The sequence below is a fragment of the Rhineura floridana genome, chromosome 4 (genome assembly GCF_030035675.1).
Source record: "Rhineura floridana isolate rRhiFlo1 chromosome 4, rRhiFlo1.hap2, whole genome shotgun sequence".
Classification (NCBI taxonomy): Eukaryota; Metazoa; Chordata; class Lepidosauria; order Squamata; family Rhineuridae; genus Rhineura; species Rhineura floridana.
Window position 1 is genome coordinate 31,049,813 of NC_084483.1, and position 19,924 is coordinate 31,069,736.

The following is a 19,924-nucleotide window of genomic DNA, read 5'->3' on the forward strand; positions in this document are numbered from 1 at the left end:
ATATGTTTTTAAACCTTTTTTTAAGAATATGTTTTAACCTTTTTTTAAAGATGTCTTGAAAGCTTTTAATTTTTTTTTTGTAAAGCTGTTTTATTTTAATGTATTTTAAAGTCTTTATGATGTTTTGAAGTGTTTTTAGTGCTTTTGTTTCCTGCCCTGGGCTGCTGCTTGGAGGAAGGGCGGGATATAAATGAAATAATAAATAAATAGATAAATAGATAACAGGCTGTAAGACAATTGTCTAGTTTAGCATTTACAGCAAATACTCACAGCCAAATAACCACCTGTCCTTATGAAAGAAGTCAGAATCAATTATTGTAGCAGACATTTGCTGGAGTAGCATCACAGTTTGGTCAGTACTATCTAAGTTTAATGATAAATTTAAATTTTATTGAACAAACTGTGTTCCTAGAAATGTGGATCCTGCAACATGGTGTTTCCCATGTTAACAATTTTTGAAACACAAAGGAGGAGAAGAGTGGGAACCTAATTGCTGAAATGCAGGGGGGTGGATCTCGACAGTTTTGTTGACACACTTAAGAAATTTCTATCTGTCGTTTTTTTTTCTGTCTTCTGCAATAGATGCTGATATAAAGATCAATAATATGGTCTCCTTTGCCACACCGAGCATAGCTTTGCAATATTCTTTATCAATTTCCCAATGTATTCCCAGTGTATTGAAGTTTACTTGTGAAATTCAGAATTAAAGAAAAAATAGAGATTTTAAGTTTGCATCGTAGTCCTAAGACCAAGTTTCCTACTATTTGAATGGGACAGTGGTGAAGGAATGGGGAAAGAGAGCATTTGGAGTTACTATTAATTATTTTTTGTTTGCTCACTCAACATAATAAAATCCTTTAAGTTGTAACTTAATGGGTATTTGGTAACAGTTTAATTTCCTACATTATTATTATTGTTGTTATTTATCAGTCGCTTTACACAGAGAAAGTGTCTCAAAGTGACTTGACAATATGCTTTTTCTACAATATTAGTAGTAGTATTTATTTTATTTATTACATTTATCAGTCATTTTATACAAAGAACGTGTCTCAAAGTGACTTGACTATATGCTGACCCTAGACTGTGTAACAAGCAGTGGAGAAGGGTCATAGCTCAATGGCAAAGCAAATGCTTTGCTTGTGTTCCCTCCCAAACTGGGAATGAGTGTAGGACCTGTAGGTAAGGCTGGAAAAGATCCCTGTCTGGAGACCTGGGGCTCTTCAGTGTAGACAATCTTGAACCACTTCAGGGTACTCAACATGATGCCCTTCAGATGCTGTTGAATTCCAACTCCCATCAGGGATGTTGTAGCACAGCAACATCTGGAAGATGCCTCTGAACTAGATGGACCAGTGGCCTGACTTAGTATAAGGCAGCTTCCAACATTGCTTAGGAATAATTGCCAATCCTACTTAGTTCATTTCATTAGTCTAGGAATGCTCATCATCTCAACCTGCTATATTTTTCCAGGTACATCTATAACTCTTCCATTGTACTAATGATTTATAAAATGTTGAAATGTTTTCTTCTCTCTTTCTCCTGATAAAGAGTTGATTAACAATTGAGTCTCATGTTACATAAAATGCAGGTGATAAAAAATACAGATGTTCAGACTGTAGGAAACAACATATTTCATGCTATTCTGCTGCCTATTTTCCTAAATGTTCATAACTTATACCGTTGCTGTGTGGCTTTACAGCCAGCTGATTTCGGTGCTGTAAATCAGCATGATAGATGTTCCTGCCGTTCTGTTTTAACATCTGCCACTGCACTATTTCATCTTATTCTGATAACACATAAAACACTTTGGCTGGAAGTTAAGCTAAAGCAGGCTTGCAGTTTTAATTACACGTTATCTGTTTTTGGCTGCACTGATTAGCGTTTAATTGAATGCATGCAGGACACTTAAATCTCGAATCTACTGGAATACGGCAAGTGAAGAAAATGTTAAGCTTGGTATCTGTGAAGGACACATGGGTCAGTAGCTGAAGCTTCCTTTTCTTTCTCTTTCTCTCTTGCAGTGTTGTTACGGCTGGCCAGTGAAGCTTTACCAAATGACATGACCCTGTCTCTTGCTTATCTACTTGCATTACCACAGGTACATTCACAGCTGTGGCATATTTATTCTTAGAATTAGACCTGACTGTTGTAATCTCTCACATATTTGCATGGTACCGCTCACCTATTCATAGGGTCACTGTAAGTCGGAATGGACTTGAAGGCAGTCCATTTCCATTTTCATGACAAATGAGCCATGTGGTTAGACTTGGACCCAGGGTAGCCTGAATTTCTCCCATCTGACCTTGAACCATTCATTACATCTCAGCCTAACTTACCTCGCAGGGTGGAGATAGGAGAAACTCCTTGGAGGGAAAGAAAAATATAAATAAAATAGTATCTTCTAAACAGATGCTTTTAAAAAAAAACAAAAAAACTTTGGCATACCACATCTCCTTTGTGCAGAGGACAGGGCTATCAATGGCTACTAGCCATGATGGCTGTGCTGTGCCACCCTAGTCAGAGGCAGCATGCTTCTGAAAACCCGTTGCCGGAAGCCTCAGGAGGGGAGAGTGTTCTTGCACTCGGGTCCTGCTTGCGGGCTTCCCCCAGGCACCTGGTTGGCCACTGTGAGAACAGGATGCTGGACTAGATGGGCCACTGGCCTGATCCAGCAGGCTCTTCTTATGTTCTTATATCTTTGACATTAGTGTCTCCATATCATCATTCAGGAGCAGCTTCTAAAGAGTTGGTGTGCTTGCCATTGTAATGTTGTTTTAGCTAAGTTAATTCTCTCCTTTTTCCTCCTAGGTGGTAGATGCCAACAAGTGCTTTGAAAAACTATCTCCTTCCGCTTTATCTCTCCAGTTGGCAAGTTATTACTATAGCCTGCAGATCTATGCTCATTTAGCACCATGTTTCAAGGACAAATGCCATCCTCTTTATAGGGTCAGTCTTTAGGGGGTTTTTTTGTTCATTAACATGCAATATAAAAATTGTACTATAAATCTAGTACATAAGTTAAGCCCAGTTCAGTAACAGATCTAACTTATTCCAGCCAAGTTTCCTATCGCCATTTTATCTGTTGTTCTATAAAGACACAACTGACACAAAGATACAATGTTTGCCAAAATGGATTATTTGCTTTTTAATTAATATTACCTAACAGTTAGATTTTTTAAAAGATAACCATGAGCAATGCATTATTTTACTATGCTGTGTTTAAAACAAGCCCTCCTAACCAGAGGAAAGGAAGGTAATCAATGTAACATCAATTCTCAAAAATTACCAATGGTAATCCAGGAAATTACAAACTCCTCTGCCTAATTTCTGTCCCAGGTAAATTGCCAAAAGAATGCTTAAAGGTAAAATTGTTAAATGCATGGAAGCACAAGCCTGGCTGGCAAAGAATCAGAAAGCTGGTTAACTGTTGGAATGAGGCCACCGCATACTGTTCTGGTAGCTCCATTTAAAAAAAAGATCCTAGGACAGGAGAAATATAGAAGACAGCAACTGAAATGATCAGTAAGTTGGAGCACCTTCTTCCCAAGGAAAGACTAAAGTATTTGGGGCTTTTCAGTTATTTTTGTTTTCTAAGACAACTAAAAGGGGGCTTGATAGAGGTTCCTAAAACTATGAATGGTATGGAGAAGGTGGATAAAGAGGATTTTGTCGCCCTCCCTCTCTCATAATACTAGATACTCCTGGTGACCCAATGAAATCAGCAATAAGTTCAGAACAGAAAGGAGTACTATTTCAGAAATCACAAGAGTTAACTTACAAAAGGCTTTTACAAAGTATTAGGCCAGGGGTAGGGAACCTGTGACCCTTCATGTTGTTTGACTACAACACCCATCATTCCTGTCCACTGGCCATGCTGATTGGAACTGATGAGAAATGGAGTCCAACAAAATCTGGAGGGCCACAAGTCCCCAATCCCTAAATCAGACAAATTTCTGGAAGATAGGCTTGTCAGTAACTGTTAGCCATATTTGCGAAATGGGACCTCCAGGTTCAGGGGCAGTATGCGTCTGAATCTGAAATGCTGGGTTCAGACAGTGCAAGATGGCTATCGCAGGCATGTCTTGCTTGTGGTTTTTGTTTGTTAGTTTGTTTTTGGGAAGCTACTGTCTACCCCTCTTGGAAATAGGCTATAGGTCTGATCCAGCACAGCTTTTCTTATGGATCTTGAGACGTTACAATGCAAAGTAGATGGAAGAAGCTTAACCGAAGTCTCAGAATGCCCTAAGTCATTTCTTTTAATCTGATGTATGTTTGCCTTAGAGCAGAGATGGGGAGCCTGTAGAGGCCTTCCAGGTGTTGCTGGATTCTAATTTCCATCAACCCCATCCAGCAAGGCCAATGGTCAGGGATTATGGGAGCTGTTGTCCAACATCATCTGGGGGGTTACAGATTCCTCATCCATGTTCTCGGGATAATATATGGTACATTGTGTGTTCTCTTGCCTTAGGAATATGTTCCAGGTATTAATTGCTCACTCACTTGCTTCCAAAGTTTTAAAATCCCTCCCTCTCTCTCTCTCTCTCTCTCTCTCACACACACACACACACACACGCACACACGCATGCACACATACACACACACACGCATCCTCTCTTAGACAGGCATTGTGTGGATTACAACAGAAAAGGAAATAATACTGCTGTGAATGTTTAACGGTCCATAAGGTTGGAGGTTCCCATATAACTTTTAAATTTACAACTTTGGGGAGAGTGTTTTGGGAAGAAAACAGTGGCAAGGGAAGGACTCAGCAACACACCGTGATTTATATCCATTCAGTGACTGACTGATGACCTATGTTCTCTTGCCAAGGCACTTCTCTTTCCTCTTGCACACTTCCATTGTAGTTGTACTGCTCAAGAAGGAGGTCTTAGTGCTCAGGAAACAGGAAAGAGCACTCTTTCCTGTTTCCCAGGTGCTCTGACCTCCCAGCAATGGCAACATGCAAGAAGGAGGAGAGGTACCTTTGCAAGGTAAGCAGAGAGCGTTCCTCCCCATCACAGCACTACCCTAGGAAAATAGCTTCCTCTTCTCCCAAGCAGCACTGCGATGGGGAGATAAAAAGGAAATGTTTTCCTTGCTCTCTGTCTGGTCATCAGAGAGCAATCTCTGAGTGTTATCCTTCCCCATCACAGTGCTGGGCTGGAAGGAGAGATTCCTTTCCTCCCAGCCCAATGCTGTGATGGGGAAGATAACATTCCCTTTGCTTCAGCATAGATTAGCAGAGAAGCAGGGAGGGAGTGTGCCTGCCTCAATGTGTATGCATGCATCCACAAAAGAAAGCCATATTCACTGCTGGCATGTGGCCTTGGAGGGTTGGCCCAACTGTCAGCGTGGACCTTGTTAATCCACACCTGAGTGGCAACCTCTGTTTGACAAATGGGCAGGACAGCAATGTAGATGGAGGCAATCATACCTGGCTAGCCTATGAGACTTTCAACTGCTGCTACAAGTGAAGTATGCTAGTAGCTTGCTGGAATCCATTTGTACCATATCAGCTGATGAAATGGGGGTCAGGTCACTAGGTGTCCTTGGGCCAGTCACTGCCTCTCAGCCTCATGAAAACCCTATTCATAGGGTCGCCATAAGTCGGAATCGACTTGAAGGCTGTACATTTACATTTTACATTTAAGACCGGCTACTCTGAATCCTGGTATATGAATGTGTGCCTAGCAAGGAAATTGAGAGCACTAATCTAATGCATGACTATACTGATTAAAACATGGCTACTCAACTAATCTTTAATGTGTGCTGTTAACGGATTATTTTTGTCCATTGATTTACCTGTAAATTTCCTAATACTTCACAACACTCAAGGTTCCCAAATGCTACACTGTATTTAGTAAGTTATATCCTGTGTAACCTCCTTTTACTTCAATATACTAATGTGGAGAATGGCATTAAGCTAGAACACTGTTCTTCCATCATGGGTCCCCGGATGTTGTCAGACTACAACTCCCATCAACCCCAGCCAGCTTAGTCAATGGCCAAGGATGATGGGAGTTGTAGTCTAACGTCTGGGGACCCAAGGTTGAAGAACAGTGACCTAGAAGATTTAAACATGCAGGAATAACCTTCTCACTTCTTTCTGTGAAGTAAACACTGCTTCATAAATGAAGGTGTTTGTAAGCTAATTCTGCATATTTTGCAGTTTTTTTCCTCCTTTGAAAATGTATTTGGGAGAAGCAGTTTTTTGAAAACTAAACACAGCTGGAAGGGTTAATGCCAGCCCTACTCAGAGTAGACCCATTTAAGTTAATAGACATGACTAACTTTGGCTCATTAATTTCAGTGAGTCTACTCTGAGTAGGACTTGGTTGACTACAACCCAGGGTTTAACCATAAATTTACATAAGATGGTTCACTGATCTCTTAGGGAATCTCATTGGTATTGCACTTCTGGCAGAAGACATCTTTCAGTGAAACAGGAAGGAAAGCAATTTTAAGTAATTGATCTTCCTCTCTCCACTTCCCCCTAATTTTAGGAGTCTGGGGGGGGGAAGAAATAGATGAAAATTGCCTCCCTGTGTGTTCTGCTAATGAATGCTTCCCATCTACTAAGAGACATTAGTTGTATTCCACTCTCAATTGTTAAGTCAAATATTATCTAATAAATATATTAGGAGAGTTCAGATAGTATATTGACTTTTGGGCTTGCTTGCATGAGCCAGCAAATGAACCAAGAAGTCTTTCATTAACTATAGTTTCCTGTTTCATCCGTGCCTGGAAACTACAGCTGTCACCTTTGGAACAAGCCAGGGTATTGAGCCATGGTTTGGAGTTGGCTTATTTTTTATTCTTACCTTGGTTTGGACAGCTGAGATTTGATCATCTGAAAGCAGCCATTGTGTTGGTTTAGGTATTGCATATGTTCCTTGACAGAAAAGATGGATAAGGGTTGAACTCCTGTATACTTAAATGCTTTGGGAAAGGCTTCTTTAGAAATGTGAATGAGTGTTAGAAAGACATAACCAAAATATGTTTCTGTCTTTTCTTTTAAAAGTGTCACTTTTTTTTTTTAAATGTGTACTTAAATGAAAGTCGCAGGGTTGTACTGGTTTATTACTGCAGCAGCAATGTTGTATTTACTTATCAGAGAGTAAGCTCCATTGAATGTAATGGAACTTACTTCTGAGTAGACATAATTTTGCAATAAGTAACTTATTAAAAAGCTCTTCTTTCCAAAGGAACAAATTTAATGCATTGCCAATGCTTGGTAATTACTTTCTTTTCTCCATCTTTCTTCAATATGTATACCTTACTTGTCCTTGCCGTCTATTTTTCTTCATTTGCCTAAAACGGATTTTTCAAAACTCAAAGCAATTAAGTTATAAGTTTCCCCTGAGAAAAAAATATGACATCTCTAGACATTATATGAGGGGATAGGAAGAAGCTAATATTTGAGTTCCTCTGTACCTATCTATTTAGAATATAAGGCAGGGAATACCTGATCACAAATTAGCAATCATTCTGTTTTTAACAGTTACCTTGGGGATCTGTTCATCCCTTTTATTTCTGTCAAAATGTGCAATGCAAAGCAAATATTCAGGTAAACTGCTTTCATTAATAAAAAAGAAATGTTTCCTTTTGTTAATGTTGACAAATACCTATCAGTACAAATATGTCTTGCCTCAGAGTTCTTGATTTGATTAGCCTATGTTGTATTGTTATTTCACAACACCAATTGTAATTGTGATTCTTCTGTAGAGTTTGCCACTCCTTCAGATAGCTGATGCACACTTTTTAAAATTAGGGACACATCACATTTATGCACAAAAAGGGGCTTGCTTTTAGAATGTGTGAAAGTGATACTAAAACCCAATCTAAGACACCCTTTTATAGTGAATCAGAGGCAAGAGGTTTTCCCTCTAGTCCATTCACAAACCATGCTCTCAAGAGTCCAGCCAGCCAGCCAGTTGGTTCCCAAGGTGGAGCCTGGGCTGCACCATGACTAGACAGAGGCCTGAGAGAGACATTTGCTTGATTGTAGTCGACAAGTGCCTCACCCTCCTGCCTGCCCCCATGCCAGCTGCAACTGAGCTCCCTGGTAAAGCATGGATAAAAGTAAAAACTATATTCTCCCTTAGAGAAGCTGTCTTGGGCCTATCTGCATTGGGAGTGAGTGACTAATCTTGTCATTTTTATGCAGAGATGCACCAAAATTATCCACTTCCAGCAGAGGCTGATAGGAAAGAGAGGCAGGACAGAACAGTGAATCATGTGGAGATGCAGTGCATCATCTTATCTGGGGATAGGTGCTTTGCCTCATAGATGCTTTTAATTAAATAATATATTTCTTGCAGCACCGTAGTGTGCCCCACAGCAATTTGGGAATTACTGTTCTGCTTCTTAAAGAAAAACAGTATGTCTATGTAGATGTGACTTGATAATCATGGTTGGGTAATGTGAATGCTGGATCTTGGTCCTGCTAAAATACCATCAAGCTAGTAAGTTTATGGTTAGAGTGGACAATGAAGGCACAGCACTGTAAGGGAGGGGGTCAAAAAGTCTACAACATGGATGTGGACTCAATGACCCTGCAGACGTTGTTGGACACCAGTTCCCATCATTGCTTACCATTGGCTGTGGGTAGGAATGTGCTGGAATTCCACCCAATTCAGATTTGGTACTAAATGTTCCATTAATATGCTTATTTTCTATCATTGTGGATCAAGTTTTTATATAGTTATTTTCCACAGCTATTTTTTAAAAAATGCTTTTTTAAAAATAGTCTCTAAAATATCAGTAATAACAACTTTATCAATATTTCCTTTCATTTATCGATATTTCCTTTAAAATTGTCAGTATTTCCTTTTAAATTATCAATATTTCCTTTAAAAACATCTCTACTAATATGAATATTTTTGTGAGGGGGAAAAACAGATTGGTAAAAGCAGTGGCTAGCAGACAAAGAACGAACTCAAATCGATACTGACCTGTTAGATCAACAGAATGTTTTCAAACCAGCGCCAGCCAATGGGTCCCATCCCTAACTGGAAGGGGTTGATTTGGAGTTGGAGTCCAACAACAACTGGAGGGCCACAGGTTCCCCATCTCTGGTGTCAAAAATAGTCTAGAATGGGGTCACCAATCCATCACCTGCAGGCACCATGGCACCTATGATGACCTTCAGTGGTACTTTCATTTTTTAAAAGAGGTAAGTCTCTAGCCCTCCTAGAAAGAAAGTTGTGGAACAAAATGTGCAGGTACTGTTTTAAGTGATGTATGTGAAATGAACTAGCCTGACTGCTCCTACCTATTATTAAACAATGAATGATGTCAGAGCTGTGATTCAGAAGTGAGTTGTTTGGATACCAGGCAATAAGAATCCCTGGGGTCCTAAAGAGCTGCTGATTTGTCCTCCCATTTAGTGCACTTTTCCTGCTTCTGTCTTTTTCCTACTCCTTGGAATCTCCATTGTTTGCCCTTTCTTTTCCCTAGCAACCAGAATTCATTTTTCCTGTGCTGAGTTCACCTGAGATAAGGTAGTGCCTAAATACTATTTTCTGCAAATATTACTGCACAATAAGTGTGAGTGAATGTTAAAGGACCCCCTTCCCCCAAAAAAAGGCAAATGTGAAAACTTTGCAGAGGCTTAGGCATGTTTCCTACTTTGCAGGAGCTAAAGACTAGGGGCTGATTAAGAATTCACTGTATAGTTCATTTACAGTACAGTGGTATACATGTCTACTCAGAAGTAAGTCTCATTGTGTTTAATGGGGCTTACATCCAGGTAAGTGGGTACAGGATGGCAGCCTAGTCTTTGATTTAGGGTTGGCATTGGGGTAAAACAAGGGTTTTGTGCCTCTTAGCAGCTGTCTGGTGAGCAAGCCTTTTCTAGTAAGGAAATACAACTTTGGAAAAAGATTCACCATGACTACTCTCTTATTTTGGTGGAGCTTACTTCCAGGTAAGTGGATACAGGATGGTGGATGTCCAACCTGTCCTGGATGGAGTTGCACACCCCCTGAAGGAGCAGGTTCGTAGCTTGGGGGTTCTCCTAGAACCATCTCTGTCACTTGAGGCTCAGGTAGCCTCGGTGGCACGGAGTGCCTTCTACCAACTTCAGACAGAGATAACCTGGCTTCAGTTGTCCATGCTGTGGTAACCTCCAAGTTAGATTACTGCAACATGCAGGGGCTGCTTTTGAAGACGGTTGGAAACTGCAGCTTGTGCAAAATGCAACAGCCAGATTAGTAACAGGGACCAGACAGTTCGAACATATAAAACCGATTCTGACCCGCTTGCATTGGCTGCCTGTATGTTTCCAAGCTCGATTCAAGGTGCTGGTTTTAGCCTATAAAGCCTTACACGGCTTAGGACTACAATACCTGATGGAATGCCTCTCCCAACATGAACCTTCCTGTACACTACACTCAACATCCAAGGCCCTCCTCCAGGTGCCTACGCGGAGGGAAGGTGGGAGTCTGGCAACAAGGGAGAGGGCCTTCTCAGTGGTGGCCCCCAAATTATGGAATTATCTCCCTGACGAGGTATGCCTGGTGCCAACACTGTTATCTTTTCGGCACCAGGTCAAGACTTTCCTCTTCTCCCAGGCATTTTAGCATGTGTTTTTAAATTGCTTTTTAAAAATGTGTTTATAAATTTGTATATTTGTTTTTAATGTTTTTAATTGTTGTAAACTGCCCAGAGAGCTTCGGCTATGGGGTGGTATATAAATGCAATAAATAAATAAATAAATAATTTTGTGTTATGCCACGTCTTCATGGCAGCCATTTTGTGACTAGTGCTCCCAGCACTCTCTCAAAAATTGAAATGTGCCCTCTCCTCCAAAAAGGTTGGTGACCCTTGATTTAGAAAGGCTACATCAGAAGATGTACATATAGAGAATCCAACAGCATCTGGAGGACCACAGGTTCTCCATCCCTGGTCTGGAAGATAGGCTAGAAAAGCTACTTTGCAAGATATAGAATTGTTATATGGGGAATTGTTGCGCTCCAGATATTGCTGGACCATTGACCATGCTGGCTTGGGATGATGGCTGCTGTAGTCCAACAACATCTACAGAGACACAATTTCCCCATTCCTTGTATAGAAAAGTTTTCATTTCCTGCTGGTGGAGTGGAGAGCAGAGCAAAGAAAGGAGCATATTGCTTACAAATGAAGAAAAAATATGTTATGTATGAAGTCCTAAGCCCTGAACTAAAGCTTGGTGGTATTTTCCAGATTGCTTTGTCAGACCATTGAAAAATGCCATCAGATGAACCTTATGTGAGCTTGGTTTAACAATCCTAAATATCAATATTTGTTTTAATTGATTCCACAGGCTGACCCCAAAGAATTAATTCAGATGGTCTCAAAGCATGTTACCCAGTCCAGCTGTGCAGACTGGCCTGATGAAATAGCAACCCTTATTAAGCATCTCCAGTACTATAACGAACGGCTCTTGGATTTCACTCAGGCTCAGATTCTTCAAGGCCTCGGTAAAGGAGTGGATGTGCAGAGGTTTACAGCAGATGGTCAATACAAGAGGGAAACCATTTTAGGTTTGGCTGAGTAAGTACTATTTGGTTGTTCACTTTGGTTTTTAACATGACATATTTAAATTGCAAATTAGGAAAGTAAATTTTCAGCAGCACTGAGCTTTAGAAAGGCTTATTGGTCATTGCTTGCTTTGCAAGGTTGTTGTTAATGAGATTTCTTCCCCCACTTCCTCCATCCACTACATAGTAAGGAATAGTGTTTTGTCCAGCTGGATGGATCAATAAATACAGGATATTGTTACTGGAGAGGCTTTACCCTTTCATGGGCTGTAGCAGGTAATCTTCCACCTCACTGGAACTTGAGATCTCATAACAAATTCACATTTTGAACTGCCCTTGAACAGTCAATGGTTTCCCCCCTTCAAATATATATGTGTGTGTGTGTGTGTGTAGCAGTTCTGTCTTATTGATGTAGATTCACTAGTATTTGTATTATCATTATCATTTTTATTATTTATGTATTGCTATTTATGAACATAGCATTTTACAAAGACAGCCTTAGTCTCTCAAACTCTAAAAATGAACACAAGAGAAATAACATGGGAATATATTGGTTGTTCTGTTGTACATGTCTGCTTCAGTCTCCCCTTTGAATTTTCTTACATGGACAAATTTTATTAAGGTCAAAGTGAAGTGGCTTGATAGGCATGGAGAATAGAAATGTCAGAGCATTTAAAATTAAGCCTGTTTTAAAGAGTGTCTGATAACTTACGATGAGGTTTTGCAAGTAACTCACCTTGGGAATGGATCCATCTTGCATCAGGTTTTCTTAGGATTATGTCACGAGTAAGATATAAAATCTGGACTTGCTTAGCTCATGGTAACTGGGCAGACAAATACATGCTCAGTGCATCATAACACCATAAGTTGGTGCAGCTTGAGGAAGTGGACAAGGTGCTTGGATTGGTGCGGGCGACCACGTCTGCTCTAGATCCTTGTCCATCTTGGCTAGTGAAGGCTAGCAGGACTACTACCACCGGCTGGGCCAAGGAAGTAATAAATGCCTCCTTGAGTGAGGGAGTAGTCCCTAGTAGTCTCAAGGAGGCAGTAGTGAGACCTCTTTTAAAGAAAACTTCCTTAGACCCAGATAACTTGAACAATTATAGACCGGTGGCGAATGTCCCCTTTTTGGGCAAGGTTCTGGAGCGGGTGTTCACCGGTCAACTCCAGGTGCTCTTGAATGAGACCGATTATCTGGATCCATTTCAATCCGGTTTTAGGCCTGGTTTTGGCACTGAAACAGCCTTGGTCGCCCTGTATGATGACCTTTGTCGGGAGAGGGACAGAGGGAGTGTGACTCTGTTGATTCTCCTTGATCTCTCAGCGGCGTTTGATACCATCGACCATGGTATCCTTCTGGGGAGACTCGCAGAGTTGGGAGTGGGAGGTACTGCTTGGCAGTGGCTCCGCTCCTACTTGGCGGATCATCACCAGAAGGTAGTACTTGGGGAACATTGCTTGACACCTTGGACTCTCCATTGTGGAGTCCCTCAGGGGTCGGTTTTGTCCCCCATGCTTTTTAACATCTACATGCAGCCTCTGGGTGCCGTCATCAGGAGTTTTGGAATGCGTTGCCACCAGTACGCTGATGACACGCAGCTCTATTTCTCCTTTTCATCTTCTACAGGTGAGTCTGTGGATGTGCTGAATCACTGCCTGACCGCGATAATGGACTGGATGAGAGCTAATAAACTGAGACTCAATCCAGACAAGACTGAGACACTGTTGGTGAATGCCTTCCCTGCCCAGATGGTGGATGTTTACCCTGTTCTAGATGGGGTTACACTCCCCTTGAAGGAACAGGTTCGTAGTCTTGGGGTTCTTTTCGATCCTTCCTTGTCTCTTGAGGCGCAAGTGGCCACGGTGGCAAGGAATGCGTTCTACCACCTTCGGTTGGTAGCCCAGCTACGCCCCTATCTGGACAGGGATGACCTCGCCTCAGTTGTTCATGCTCTGGTAACTTCTAGGTTGGATTACTGTAATGCGCTCTACGTAGGGCTGCCCTTGAAGACAGTTCGGAAGCTTCAGCTAGTGCAAAACGCAGCAGCCAGACTGCTGACGAGGACCAGCCGGTCAGCGCATATAACAGCTGTTCTGGCCCGTTTGCACTGGCTACCCATTTGCTTCCGAGCCAGATTCAAGGTGCTGGTTTTGACCTATAAAGCCTTACACGGCGTGGGACTGCAGTATCTTGTGGAACGCCTCTCCTGCTATGAACCGACCCGGTCACTTCGCTCAGCATCTAAGGCCCTCCTCCGGGTACCAACCTATCAGGAAGCCCGGAGGACAGTTACTCGATCTAGGGCCTTTTCTGTAGTGGCCCCCGAACTGTGGAATAGCCTCCCCGAAGAAGTACGCCTGACGCCGACGCTTCTATCTTTTCGGCGCCAGGTTAAGACCTGGCTATGCTCCCAGGCATTTTAATGCGTTTAATGTTACAATTTTAAATCTCTTTGTTTACTGTTATTTATTGTGATATTTTGTATTTTTGTATTTTTAATCTTTTGTACACCGCCCAGAGACCACTCGCTATGGGCGGTTTAAAAATGAAACAAATAAATAAAATAAAATAAATAAACCATAGGAATCCCATACAGATCTTCATTGCAAGGTAACCACCAAAAGCCACATAATGGTGAGAAAATGGAGGTGTCATATTCCATTGGTTAGTACTTCCTTGTCTTGTGTAGTGTTGCCTTCATCTGCTGAATGTGGTATTTTATGGAGGCCATAAAAACTCTTTCTGTAGGTGGCTTTTTCATAGCATGGCTTACCATGTGTATCCAGAAAGCTGTGTGTGTATAAACAATCAATCAATCAATCTTTATTGATACGGTCATAGACCAAAAGACATTTATAAATAAAACTACATACGTTTATAATAAAAGGTTACAAAGTTGCAGTCATGTTAAAACAGTAAAACAATAAAACAACAAGGAAAACAGTTACAGTTGGGTGGCGGAAGCTTCTGAAAGGATAGATGCCTTCCGAATTGATTGAGCCGCAAAAATAAATTTAGCAACTGACAGGATAGTATCCTTATTAGCTGCTGACAAAAGATGTAAAAGTAAACAGTTAAGCGGTTTGTAGGCGTATTTATTTATGATGGGGGTTATGAATTTGGAGCGAATATCGTCATATAGGGTGCACTCAAAGATGACATGAGAGAGAGTTTCTATGGCGCTGACACCACAAAGGCATAATCGGTTTGCATACGGGATACGTTTAAATCTCCCTTCAAGTAAGGCAGAGATAAGACAGTTAAATCTAGCCTTTGTAAAGGCTAGACGATATTTGGGGATCGTAAGAGTTTCCAGATAAGGGGCACTGAGCATAGGCACAAAGCTCAGACCAAAGTGAATAGGAGAGCAGGTCGAGGTGGCTGCAGTTATGGAGCGTTGGAAGTCCATATCGTTGATACGAGTCCGGATAGAATGTTTAACTGTCTCTGGAGCGAGGGACATCAGATGTTCAATTGAGAGGCCAATACTTGCAAGGTAATTTGTAAACGTGCGGGCCCATTTCGAGGTAAAAGAGTCTTCCCAGAGTAAAGGGAGATAGCCAGTAGATTTTTCATAAGACATTTTAAACCAGAAATTTAGGGCGGCCAACCACGCTTGAGACTCAAGTGAGACTAGGCCAGATTCTAACCTAAGGACCGCCGCAGGAACTCACCTGGGAACGCCAAAAATTTGTCTGAGAAACAAGGAGAGAACTGCCTCCGCAGAAGAGTTGAAGGCGCCAATCCATAAAGGTACCCCGTAGAGAAGTTGAGAAATAGTTTTGGATCTAAAAACCTTTAGGGCTGCCGGAATGTATTGTCCTCCTTTAGTGAAGAAGAACCTTCGAATACCACTGGCTGAGTTGCGAGCAGTAGAAATAGCCCCTCGGATATGGGGATTCCAGGACAGAGAGGAATGAAAAAGTATACCAAGGTATTTGAAATGAGAAACCTGTTCTATTTTATGGGTATTAATTGTCCATGCGTGAGCAGGAGAGTGCTTGGCAAAAGCTAAGATCTTAGTTTTGGAAAAGTTTATAGATAGTTTGTTATCATGACAGAAACTCATAAAAGCTTTAGTTAGGCGTTTGAGTCCTACTTTAGAAACAGAAAGGAGAACAGCGTCATCTGCATACAATAACAAGGGACAATGCAGGTTTGCTAACTTAGGGGGGTGGAAGTCCGGGGATTGACAATAAAGGGACAGATCATTCATGAAAAAATTAAATAAAAGTGGGGCTAGTATGCAGCCTTGTCTAACTCCTTTTGTTGTAGTAATGGGGTTTGTGAGATGACCTTCACGACTACATCTAACACGAAAGGATGTGTGGTGGTGCAGACGGCTAATTAAGAAGAGGAGTCTCTTGTCGATCGTAGATTTTGCGAGTTTCGCCCATAGTATCTCCCTAGGGATGGAATCAAAAGCCGATTTCAAGTCGACAAAGGCAACAAACAGGCCGTTACCCCAGCGGTTCTTGTATTTTTCAGCTAAGTGATTTAAAATCACACAGTGTTCTATCCCAGACCTACCTTTCCGGAAAGCTGCCTGCTCCCTCCCAAGGATATTATCCTCCTCCAACCAAGATGAGAGTCTCTCTTTTAAGTAGCAGGCATATAGTTTGCCAATAATGGAAAGGAGGCTAATTGGGCGGTAATTTGCTGGGTCCTCTTTGTTCCCTTTTTTAAATATAGGGATAACTATGGATTCAAGCCAAGACTCAGGGAAGCATCCGGAATTATTGATCAGAGTAAAGAAATTTGCTAGAAGAGGGGCCCACCAAGCTTGGTGCGCCTTCAACATTTCAGAAAGTATGTTATCAGGTCCAGGAGCTTTGCCGGATTTCAAGCTAGCAATCAAATCAATAATTTCTTTTTGGGTTACAGGTGGCCAAGTGGGAAGATTTGTTAAATTATCAATAAAGGAAACAGCATTTACAGTCTCGTTGTTTGCAGAAAAATATTTCTCCCAGAGGTATGGGGAAATGTGGCAAGGGGCTGGATTTAGTGGGCTCATAGAACCAGAAATCAGCTCCCAAAAACACTTCGAATTATTTGATCTGGAGGCTTGAATTAGGGCTTCCCAATCTTCATGCATCACCTGCCTTTTTTTGATGACTATCATATGCTTGTAGTATTTTTTGATAATAAAATACTCAGGGGGGAGGGTGGTTAAATTTTGGTGTCGATATTGAAGGTATAGCCGTCTCAGCTGTTTCTTAGCATCAAGACAGTCCTTATCAAACCATCTGGGAAAACCAGTGGTAGGAGGAGCCCTGAAGGAAGAAGATGGTGGGATAATAGAGGCTTTAAGTTTGGTAATTAAGGAGTTATACGCTATTGACGCTAAATATGAATCAGAAGCATGCATGATCTCCCTCTGTAAGGACAGGGCAGAGGGGGAAGTGAGAAATAAGGCCACATTAGAGGCTACTGTGGGAGTCCAAAATGTCCTTTTATGGGTAGGGTGGATTAGATTTGCCATTGGTTTATGGGTAAGGAGCAAGTGACCGCGTTCTGGTAAATAAAAGGAAAAGGTAAGGGGAAGGTGATCACTATCCTGTCTGGAGCCGACAGAAAAGTCCAAAATAAACCTGAACAGGGAATGCGAGATCAAGGCGTAATCGATGACACTGCACCTGAGGCCAGAGATGTAGGTAAATTCCGCACATGAATCTATCTGCTTATGACCGTTCAACATTATTAGGCTGTGTCTAGCAAGGAATCGGTATAAACATATTCCACCATAATTTATCTTGGGGTCCTTGGAAGTCCTAGCATAGCCTGGGAGGTATGGGGCGGTGTCCTCGCCCCCCCAGAGGTTTGAAGCAAATAGCGCATCATTGTGGGGGCCAGACCTGGCGTTGAAATCACCCATAACAATGAGAGGCGCTTTGGGGAATTTAGCCTCGAGTGATGTTAGATAATTGGTAAGAACATCCCAGTCACAGTCAATTTGTGCCCGAGAGGCATGAGGGGGAATATAAACATTTACTAACAGAAGAGAAAATGTGCTAAAAGATAATAAAATAGCCTGTGCAATGTTTTTACAAGGGGTTAAACTTATAGAGCGAGCTGTTACAGAAGTAGAGATGAGTATGGCTAGGCCTCCTTTGGGTCTGCCTTTGGAACTGGGTTGGGAATAGGTCGCTGGTAAACATGAACAAGAGAAACCATCCACTATTAATTTAAGGGTACACCACGTCTCCTGTAAGAAAATTAAGTCAAATTTGTTCAGAAAAGTAATAAAGTCAGGAATTTTTTGTTTGGCATTCCACCCTGCGATGTTCCAGGAGAGAAGGTGGAATGTAAAATTAGGTGAGAGAACAGAAACCTGGCATGCATTAATAATTGGATTCGTAGGATGAGAAATTTCCTTTGCTGTATAAGATTTGCATAGTGAGTGCTGTGATGTCCTGAAATGAGGGTTTACCATTTTTTCAGGAGATTCACAGGATAGAATCGGGTTTTTAGAATTTAATAAGGGTTGTCAAGTCAGTTCAGGAACCTCATGTACAATCACATCACATATTGTGCTAGGTCTACAAACATTTGAGTAACAATGTGGCAGTACCTTTAAGGGAACTTTCAGAGGAGAAACTTGAATGCTGGATGGTGAGTTCAGTTCATAGTCCTCCAAGTATCTGGAACATGTCCTTTTTGCCCTTAGATTGTTTAACAGATTCTGCATTTTGTTTATGACCTCACTTTGTTCATTCTCAGTGAATGTATGGAAACTATTTAATAGTTCCTCCTCTCCCTCACAAGCAAAGTCAAATGCAAGATCTTGATTTTCCTTACTGTTTACCAGAGAAGGAGGTGACTGTAACGGAACGAAAATGGGAGCTGGTGGTGGGGAGGAGCTTACTTCATCCAAAATAATAAGATCAGAGTTTATGGAGTTAAGTGTTTCAAGGTTTAATGTTTCTTGTGCTGGGGGAGTCAAAGGGGATAAATTCTTTTCCAGCATAGTTGGTCCTAATGATAGAGAAGAGCAGTTCATGTTTAGTGTGCTTTTAAGAGGAAGCTGTTCCAGGAATGGATCCAAGTTTCCAGAGTTTGATATATTTTTGCTGCTGTTCAAGGAAAACTTCCTCCTCTCATGTGAAGAGATAAGGTTTGTTGTTGGAGTTCTCTTTGTGAACAAGGAAATTGGACTGGCCAGGTTTGTGAAATGTCTCTGAACGGATATTCCATGGTAGCTGAGAAGGGATTTATTTGCAATTATCCGTGCTGTTGTCTCAGCCGATTTAAAGGTAAGTAAAGCAGACGTTTTTGTTGAGGGGTTGTAAAGGAATTCCACATACGAGATATCGTCAGGCCGTAAATCCATTACACCTAACGACTGGAGGGCGTAACACACTCTTTGCTTCCTGATGTTTACTTTTTCTTTGATGTTAAGAAGAGGAAGATTCAGCAGTGCAAGTTTGTTTGAATTATATTTGAGAAGCCAATTCCCATTTGTATTCTCTCGTCGTGAAATCTTGTTATTGGTAGAGCATATTCCGCTATAGGACCTCGGGTTGGGGTGAGTAAGTAGCTCTGGGAGATTTGGACTTTTTTTGCTTTCTGGTAAGGCTTTGCAATAAGATCTAGGGGGTGTTCTCGCTGTAGATGAAGCAGATAAATTCTTTGTTTGCGAAGCTGTTTGCTGTTGAGCTTTAAGTACTTTAAAAAGTTTCTGAAAGTTCATCTTCTTACTCCTTGGCGGTTTGTAATTTTTTATGTTTTTGGATTTTTTCTCCTTAGGTGCAATACGAGGTTTCTTTATGTTTGCACACTTCAGTGTTGTTGTTGTTTTGTGGGGGGGAAGAGTGTAGTTTAGGCTCAAATATAGTTTGGATAGTTCTTCCATAAATGATTTTAGAAGGTTGTTTGTTTCTTCCAAAAAAGCTTTGATGTTTTCAGTCTCTTTTGCCACAATGGCTAATTGTAACTGCAGACATTTTTGGCCAGTTAGAAGTAGTTTTTGGCCAATTTGTGCCAGTGCCGTGGTTTCAGTAACTTCTGTAGAGCAGGCAGAAGAAGGCTGTGATTGAGTAAAAACGGGAGTCTGGCTGTCGATGTCTGTAGCATGCACAGTAGACAGAATGTCTAAGGGGGAATGTAAGTCAGTGTCCTTGTACAGAGAGGAAGATGGCGTCTCCTTGCTTTCAGGTACCTGCGGCAGAGAGTTGATCAGACTAGGTGTATGCGTCTGCCCAAAAAGGGGATCTGTGGATGTTCCATACACCAGGCTTTGTATAATTTCTGGGTCATCCCTTGCCTGGAATTCCTCACTCAAGCAGGTACAGAATTGTTCTGTTTCGATTTGGGAAGGGGTTTTCTCAATAGATCGTGACGCATTTCTCTTTGTCTTATCCGCTTTGGTTGGTAAAAAGAAGTTTGTAATTTTAAGCTGTTG

At 41.4% G+C, this 19,924-nt stretch overlaps 1 protein-coding gene across 2 annotated transcripts in view; it reads left to right on the top strand.

Annotated features, from left to right (window-relative positions):
- NBAS (NBAS subunit of NRZ tethering complex) overlaps positions 1–19,924 on the top strand; it is a 297,038-nt gene that overhangs the window by 188,760 nt on the left and 88,354 nt on the right. For both annotated transcript variants that reach the window (XM_061622739.1, XM_061622740.1), the window contains 3 exons: positions 2,022–2,098; positions 2,809–2,946; positions 11,306–11,535. In XM_061622739.1, the coding sequence (XP_061478723.1) occupies positions 2,022–2,098; positions 2,809–2,946; positions 11,306–11,535 (445 nt within the window). The remainder of the gene's footprint in view (positions 1–2,021; positions 2,099–2,808; positions 2,947–11,305; positions 11,536–19,924) is intronic.